The 9,294-nt window shown below is 37.4% G+C and overlaps 1 protein-coding gene across 1 annotated transcript in view; it reads left to right on the forward strand.

Moving 5' to 3' along the window:
- LOC102858451 (vesicle-trafficking protein SEC22b-like) overlaps positions 1 to 7,498 on the forward strand; it is a 30,203-nt gene extending 22,705 nt beyond the window's left edge. Inside the window, exons 4-5 of the mRNA XM_006900323.1 lie at positions 1,985 to 2,131; positions 6,992 to 7,498. Coding sequence (XP_006900385.1) covers positions 1,985 to 2,131; positions 6,992 to 7,146 — 302 coding nt within the window. The 3' untranslated portion in view covers positions 7,147 to 7,498. The remainder of the gene's footprint in view (positions 1 to 1,984; positions 2,132 to 6,991) is intronic.
- The last annotated feature ends 1,796 nt before the right edge of the window (positions 7,499 to 9,294 follow it).

Raw genomic sequence — 9,294 nt, forward strand, 5'->3', positions numbered from 1 at the left:
GAATGGTGATACTCTGTCTCAAATACTTTGGGCACATTGTAAGGAGAGGCCAGTCCTTGGAGAAGTCCGTGATCCTTAGAAAATATAGGGATAGTGTAAGAGAGGAAGAGATGGATTGTCAATGAGATGGATTGTCAAAGTGACTGTAACAGTGTGCTGGAGATGGTGAGGGTGGCACAGGATAGGACAAGGTTCAGAGTCATTGTTCATAGAGTTGCTGTGAGTTGTAGTTGACACAATAACACTTAATAACAGCTAACGGTAGGTACATTAACTTGAGACCAACAATATGGTAGTTATTACCATTCTTTGGTACTTAATTGTACTCATGTGCACAAAGTTAGCAGGGAAGTACTGCATGGTTTAAAATTGAGAAGGAAATGTGTCAGGGTTGTATTCTCTCTCCACACCTGTTTAATCTGTATGCTTAGCAAATTATTTGCGAAGCTGGACTCTATTAAGAGGAGTGTGGCATCAGCATTGGAGAGAGACCCATCAATAACCTGTGTTATGCAGATATCACAACCTTGCTTACTGAATAAGGATGAAAGAAGAATTGAAGCCTTTGAGCTATAGAATTGGAGAATACTGAATACTCCATGGACAGTCAGAAGAACAAACAGATATGTCTTGGAGAAGGTGCAGCCAAAGTGTTCTTTAGAGGCAAGAATGATGAGGCTTTGCCTCACATACTTTGGGCATGTTGCTAGGAGGGCCTATTTCTTGGGAGAGGGACATAACAGTGGGAAGGGTGGAAGGTTGGCAGAGGAGAGGAAGACTCAAAACTATGTGGATTGACGCAGTGACTGCCCCAGTGGAGTCTTATATGTCAGGAAGTGTGAAGATATCACAGGGTAGAACAGGGTTCTGATCTGTTGTTCATAGGGTCACTGTGCAGTGACACCTAACAACAGCAACCATCCTTTGACCTGAAAGAGTGAAGAAGTTTCTGAAATTTGAAAAGAGAACATTTAATAGAGAAGGCTGGTTTGAGAGGAGCAGTAACTTTGGTAGAGGGACACTACTAGCCCCAGGTGATTTGCTGGGGAGGAGCCAGTAGAATAAGTACACTGACCTAACTATACCTCTTATGTAGATGGGGTTCTCTGTTGCCTGAACGTAACTAGAACTTAGAAGGTAAAAGTCGATTGATGTAATCCATACAAGTCAGCTTCCCAAGGTCTGAAACAGCCTCAGGCGTGTGGAGAGAAACTCTAAAGAGGGAAATGAAAAGTACCTGCCACGTGTAACTTGACATTTTTGACAAACAAATATAAGTTCTTCAGTAAAAAGTAATTTTTCTTGAAATTTTGAAAAAGACCAAGCTTAAGATGATGTGACTGCAGTATTACAGAGTTACTTTGGAAGACTTCTCACCTCATGTTTGCTTTGCCTAAAGTTTAAGAAGTGGTAACATTTGGGATATATGTGAAATAAAAGACTTAAGGCAGTGTTTCATTAACATTTTAATGATAATGCAGCTCTCACCATTTTAAGCTGTAAGGTTTCTATACCATCGAGTTGGAACCTACCTGTAGCTGATCCTTTGGCGGGTTTTCAGAGGCAGCTGATTGAATGGGAGGAGATTGCCCATCCCTCTTCCACAGAGCAGCTGGTGGATTTGAACAGTGTGTCTTTGAGATTTCACCACAGCTTCTTACCATTAGGCCACCAGCATCTTTTTTTTGTTCAGGGAATATACAGAGGAAGTAATAAATCAATTTGTGATTTCAGGATAAGTTTGCTATAGTATATCTTAATTTCTCTAAGGATCTTGATAGTAGATAGTTTTAATTTAGAGGCGTACAGACAACATTTCTCTTAAATGGCCATCTGGTAATTTGTTTATATTCTGCAAATGAGAATTTAAAACCTAGGATTTGATACTTTTTCAAGGATACTGACAAAACCATGATCATCCCTTTTTCAGTACTTTGATGAGCATTAAAGATGTCGCTAACGGCCACTTTATTCTTTATTCCAGACACTTACATTCAGAAAACTAAAAAGAACTACATTGACAGTCGTGCTCGGAGAAACCTTGGTTCCATCAATACTGAATTGCAGGATGTGCAGAGGATCATGGTGGCCAATATTGAAGAAGTGTTACAGCGGGGAGAAGCACTCTCAGGTATATAAAAGCAGTAAGAGGCTTAGGGAGACGTGGTTCTCATTCTATGGCACTAGGAAAGTTTATCTTGGGATACCTTGTGCGCAGAGAGTCTAACACTGTTAAGCATTGTCTCTTAAAAATAGATTATATTACAAATCACCCAGTATATACATGTTCCCCTTGGTATGATTTGTTTTTATCGATTTAGAACATTACGTTTACACTTAATGTGCTCATGTAACAAGCAGTCACTAACTACTTCCAGGGTATTGACAGAATTATGTAAAGAAGTACTTATACTGGTTAGGAAAATGAGAAGGAAAATTAAGACACTGCCACAGACTTAGTACCATGGTTTTCTGAGTCATCTCTTTGAGAGAGACTTCCTACCAAGTGGATCTTTGTAAATGTCCTTATTATCAGGCATTCTTCTGCTGAAAAACTTAACTTCTGTGAATTTAAGGTAAAACTTAGTCTGGCTTCAACTTTTCATTTACTCATTATTACTGAGTGCTTATTTTGTGCAAAACATTGTGTTCACAAGGGTCCTGTCTCAGCCAGGTTTACTTCCTCACCATCCTTAATGATCTGCTTCCACCTCACAGTGGACGAGAACATTCTTCCCAAAGAAACTCTCCCCTGATCCTTACAACTTCCTCAGTTTCTTCTTCCCTTTAAATTTTATGCCACTTAGCCATATAATATTTGTTAGCATATCATCATGTGTATAAATAAATATATGTATTTGTTTGACCTTTTTAGTGTGGTTATACAAGCTCTTTAAAGGTCATGCTTACCTGCTTCCTCTGTGTTTTGTTTTCATCTTTTGTATCTTCACAGTAAAGATCAGAAATATAGTGGGTATTTCTTGAGTTCAACCTTGCTACACAATTAGTGGTAAATGAAGGGTTTTTTGTTATAAACAGCAGTTGAGTCAGAGAGCTGACAGAAGGCAAATAAATTCAAAGGTAATAAATTGCAAAGTGGAGATTGCCTATCTTTCTCCTGTGGAGCAGTTGGTAGATTCAAACTGCATACCTTTGGGTTGGCAGCACAGCTCCTTACCCACGAGGCTATAACTCCCTTTTAATGTTAGTAGTCAACAATTATCTCAGCATATAGCTTCACAGCTTATAAATACTGAATTTGAAGTAATGTAAATACACTGTGTAAATTTTCATCATAACAGACTAACTGTTTCTATCTAATATAAAGGACAACATAGGGACTTCTCTTTGAAATTTTATGTACTGGTCAGTTAATCAGCAAGGTAAGTGAATTGTTAGTCACTACAAACCTGATGTTTTATGGTTACAAAAGGCCAGTCCTTGGAAAAGGACATTGTACTTAAACAAGTAGAGGGTCACAGATACATTGACACAACAACTGCTTAAGCATGGCAGAGAGTGTGAGAATGGCACGAGATTGGACGGAACTTTGTTCTCTTGCACATATGGTCAGTATGAGACGGTTGATAGCACCTAAGACAGACAAAGCTGATTTGCATATTGACAGGATGTTTCCACCCTTAAAGTGACTTGGTCTTGTTGGAATGATAAAATATTCTTATAGAGAAATTAATAGTATGAGGGGGAAAATCTGCAGTCAGGGACCTCTTCAAAGTGCTAAAGAGCAAGGATACCAGTTTAAAGACTAAGTGCACCTGATCCAAGCCATAGGGTTTTTTTTCCCAGTTACTTAATAATACATCTGAGAGTTGGACAGTGAATGAAGATGATAGAAGAAGACTTGTTGCTGAAGAACACTAAATATCTCATGGACTGCCAAAAGAATAAACAAGTATGTCTTGGATAGAGTGCAGCCAGGATGTTCCTTAGAGGAAAAGATGATGAAACTTTGTCTCACATACTCAGAGCATGTTAGGAGTGGCCAATCCTTGAAGACAACATTCTTGGAAAAGTGTAGAGTCAGCAAAGGAAAGAAAGACCTTCAATGAGAGGAATTGACAAATGTAACAGTGGACCCTAGTGTAGCAGAGATGATGAGGATGACACAGAATAGGACAGGTTTCAGATCTAGGGTCGCTATGACTCATATTTGACTAAATAGTACCTAACAATAACAGCTGAAGGGAATAAACATTTATTGCACACTTACTTTGTGCCAAGCAGTGTGCTAAGTGTACTTTGTACTACTTAATCCTTATAATAATTTTGTGAAATTGGTAGTATCAAACAAACTTTACAGATGACGTAGAGGCTCATAAAAGTTAACTTACTAAGAGTCACATTACCAGAAGCCACTGTAATCACTTGTCCTTCCCAGCCTTAGTCCATCTTCAGTATATTATAATTTTAAATTTCTATAAAGTTTTAGAGCTGGTTGACTTTGCACTGAAGATCTAAAAGTAGTCCTGTTGGTCCTTTCAGCAAGTTTACATTATGCCTTTTTCCCCACTTCAATATATCTGTTCTTTTTAAGACATAGTTTTTTGTGTGTGCTTTTATTCTAAGGTACCACCCCTACTACTATAATCTCTGCAAAGGGAGGGATTTATTAGCTTTATCTTAATTATTTCAACAAGAGTGCATTATGCAGATGATCTAGCCTTGTTTGCTAAAAGTGAGGAGGACTGGAAGCACAGGCTACAAAAGATCAAAGCCTACAGCCTTCAGTATAGACTACTCAGTTATCAGCAAGAAATACCACTGAGCCGATAAGCAACATGATGATAGACAGACAAAAGATTGAAACCATCAACAACTCATCTTTTTTGGATCCACAGTCAGTACACGTGGTATCAGCAGTTAGAAGATCTAGAGACATTTGGCTGTCAGGGACCTTTCTTAATTACCTAGGGCAGTGATGTCAGCTTGAGGACTGAGATGTGCCTGATTCAGGCCATGGTGTTTTCAGTCACATGCTATACATCTGAGAGCTGGCTACTTAATTAGAATGACAGAAGAACAATAGATGCCTTTGAGTTGTGGTTCTGGAGAAGAGTGCTGAATATCCTAAATTTAGTATGGGCTGCTGATTGAACAGACATATCTTGCAAAAAGCACACCCATAATACTCATTGGAGACAAGGATGACAAAGTTTTGTCTCACATACTTTGGGCATGTTGCTAGGAGAGGCTATTCCTTGGAAAGTGACATCGTGTTTGGAAATGTGGACAGTCAGTGAAAAAGGGTAAGACCCTCAACCAGATGGGCAGCATTGGGCACAAGTGTGCCAAAAATGATGAGGATGGTACAGGATAGGACAGGGTCAGATCTGTTCATTAGGCCATACTCCACGATACCTAATAACAACAACTAATGCATTCTCTAAGCAGTAGCTTTATTTTTATGATTTCATATGTTTAAAAAATGTTCCTATGAAGAGAAATTATTTTAACTGTTATTTTTTTAATGATTTAATAGTTATTTTCCTGCCCACTTATTCTCAGCAGATAAAAATTCAGGTAAACATTTTCCATTGACTATAGAGATAGCTGCCCTTTTCCCAGCTCTTTGGATATATCTGTGAACATAGTAGTTTAAAAACTGCTGTCATTGGAGGTGTACTTTCTGATAGATTGGCTAGAGAGGTTCACTGCAGCATTCTCTGTTTCTCATCCCCTGGCTGTTTTCTTGTGTGACTGACAAGTATTTTTCTTACAAAAGCAGCTCCCGTTTAAAAGTGGCTGCCATGGCTGTGATGTTAAGTAATACCACATTCCCAATCAAAACCAATTTCTGTTAAGCAACTCTAAATATTTCAAAATCATTCTATGAGGAAGAAAAAATTTAGATTGCAGAATATAGAGACATGAACAACTTGATTCCAGTCCATATATGTTATACTGAGAACTAGTCTTATTTTTAAAATATGTATATTTATGATGGGGAAATGAGTGAAAGATATTGGTGATCATTGCACAACCTGATTAATATAATTAGTGTTACTAAATTGTACACTACTAGTAGTATTGTGAAAAATTTGAAATTAGAAAATACTATCAAGACAAAATGAAAATTTAAAGATTAAAAATTATTTGGATTTATCTTTTATGTTTGCTATAATTTCCTTGTTCTTACTGTCTTTTTTCCTTAGTTTTCCTTTTTTTCTATTCTCTTAAAACAAAATGGTAAAGGGAAATTAAGGAGCCATCAAAGGCAGAAACATGGGAGATGGGCTTTAGGCAGATTCAAGAAGAAGATGGTGAGACTTACCAGACAGTAATTGATACTTACATAGTGCTTAAGCTTAGTGCTTAGGTCATAGCAAGAAGCAGCTCTTTTCTGAGATTTGATAGTGATATAATAAAGATACATAATACTGTTTTAAAAAAAAAATTAAAACTTCTACTTAAAAGGAAAAATATTAAATCCATTATTGTAGAATTGACTGTCTTACGGTAACCCTCTTTGACAGAGTAGTATTACCCTGGACATAGAGTTCCAAAGCCTATAAATCTTTTCAGAAGCTGATTGTAACAGGTCTGTCCTGTGAAGCAGCTGTTAAATTCAGACTGTTAACTTTTTGATTAGCAGCAGAGCACTTTAACAACTGGGCCACCAGGGCTCTTACTTAAATAAAACCCACTTTCATTAAGGTTGACTTGGATTCTTAGTGGCCCTACAGGATAAAGTAGAACTACCCCACAGGATTCCACAGCTGTAAGGTTTTAGGGAAGCAGACTGTAGTCATATCTTTCCAGCAGAGCGACTTGTGGGTTCAAAGCACTGACCCTTTGGGTTAGCCATTGAGGGCTCTGACCACTACTAGACCACTAGGGCTCGTTATAGTACGCTTAATAAATTGCCTATTTGATGTAGTGTTACTCATTTTCATTATTTCATATCTTAGTACTTTTGATAAAATACTTCCATGGACTAATTAATACTTTTCCCTTTTTTCTTTTTTGACAGCTTTGGATTCAAAGGCTAACAATTTGTCCAGTCTGTCTAAGAAGTACCGCCAGGATGCAAAGTACTTGAACATGCGTTCCACTTATGCCAAACTTGCAGCAGTGGCTGTATTTTTCATCATGTTAATAGTTTATGTGCGATTCTGGTGGCTGTGAACCAGTGAATCCAGTCACTGGCAAGGAGAATCTAGAACCCAGCAGGTGTTTGTTTTCAGGAAGCTGAGCTCACAGGGATGTGCATTAGACTCCACATTTAGAATCCAAGTGGAACTTCTGCCTCTAAAGACCTTGCAAGGAAAGACATGTCCTGAAAATGAAAGGTCACACCTCATTTAATGAAGCTTAACCCTGTGTAGAAAGCCCCCCTTTGAGGCAGAGGCTTTCTCTGGGTGCTAAGCCATATGTGTTAGGGAACAGTAGATTGTTTTCAGTTTTTTTCCCCTCTTGCAGCATTCTACATTTTTAAACAGCACTATCTGGGGCATTCATACTCTTTAATGGAGCCATCAGTGAGATTTGACTTAACCGACCTGTGCTAGCAAATTCTGAAATTCTTTCAGAGAAGACAGCCCTATGGGAAACTTTTTATTCTAATCCACATTCCTTTTGTTGGTGACATTAGTGATTTTCTATAATCTCAGTTTTGATGGGCTTTCTAAAGGACTCCACTATGTGAAGGTTAATGGCCGTGCTGCACGAATCTTGTTTATTAGCCCCTACAAGAAGTTAACCCCTTTGTTTTCCTTTTATGTTATTTTGCTTATTGCACAATTGCTTTAGGATTAAATGAATTATATTATGATGCCTTGAAATTATATTATCACACTTCTTGATTAAGAAGCAAAATGTTTTCTGTCCTTTACTTCCTAAAAGACATAAATTCCTTTGAGACATTACAAATCTTTGTTTTTCAGCATCTGGTTATATTAGTATGAGATGATATACCATATATAATGGTAGCCAGAGGCACCTGGCTGACCGAGAAGAAAGGCCCAGCTGATACCACAGCATTGTTTTGCTCCTTCCTCACCTCCTCTGCTACGGTTTCCCCATCCTTTGTTTTCCTCCTGCGACAGTTTGCCAATGTTAGGAAAATTCCCCTATTCTCAATAGTTTCATGTCTCATATACTTTCTCTCAGGATAGTCTCAAATTTCTAAGTGGAGAATATTCAGTGATTTACAGAATTAAAGTTTTTGCAAAGCAACTATTCAAGCTGAAAATGTTATCAGAAAGTCTGAGAGCACCTTACTCCTTTACAGTGTATGTAAATTCTGTGAGAATGCTCCAGAGATAAGTAATGCAGTGACTTCTGTTAACTTAAAAAAGTACCTATGATTCTTTTCCCTTTTTTTGCTCAGGGATGATGGGGATTTCTTTACCTTCAGAGGTAGAATTTTTAAATGGAAGAATAGGCCTTTTGAATACAATGAGAGTCTACAATATAACCTGTGTCCTACACATACTACAAATTACATCTTTACATTATACAGGAAAATGAGCCAACTTTAAATAGTAAGCAATTTTGTAACTTAAGAGATCATCAGAGCTACTGTCCTGATTCCTCATTGAGGGGGAAAAATGCTTATTTCCTTATAATAAGGCAGCGATAAATACTGTGTTCCTGATAATATATAGAACTAGAATAAAAATATTTCTATTCCATTTTAGACTTAAATCTGCCAATTTAAGTTTTGTGCATGAGATACTAGGTTACTTTTTTACAGAGAAGAAAATGTTTTACTTAAAGTCCTTAAGCTTTGTCTCTTAAGTAATAATGTTGATAGTAAACACCTTTGAAAGGCTAAAAACCCAAGTAGTGGTATCATAACATTTAGTCCTTCTGTAGGAATGGAGACTAGCAGTTCATCATTAAAGGTTACATGCTGCAACCTAATAGCAATGAATGAAATACTTTTAGAATGTTGATTCCAGTCTGGAGCTTTGTTATGTAGTTCTTATTATCATAGGTACATTTATATCTAACCCTAGTGGTTAAAAGTGAAAAGGGAAATTACGAAAAATAAAGTAAGGTTATGGAGGTAAAAAAAAGAAAACAAGGCAGTCATAATAGGACTCCCCACTTTATTCCTCATAGGAGAGAGCAGCAAAACCTGATTAAGTAAGAAACAAAATAGACGTCTGAAATAGATAATACAGGCACATTAACTTACTTACAGGAAGGAATGTGATAGGGAAAGATTTACTGAAGAAGTAGGATAATGGGATATTGTAGATTTAATTCGCTACATATTCAAAGGCATAAGTTAAGACACATTTCAGCAGTCGTAAAACTTGGTTCAGC

The sequence above is a fragment of the Elephantulus edwardii genome, unplaced genomic scaffold (genome assembly GCF_000299155.1).
Source record: "Elephantulus edwardii isolate Elephantulus edwardi_28Jun2011 unplaced genomic scaffold, EleEdw1.0 scaffold00280, whole genome shotgun sequence".
In the NCBI taxonomy this organism is placed as follows: domain Eukaryota; kingdom Metazoa; phylum Chordata; class Mammalia; order Macroscelidea; family Macroscelididae; genus Elephantulus; species Elephantulus edwardii.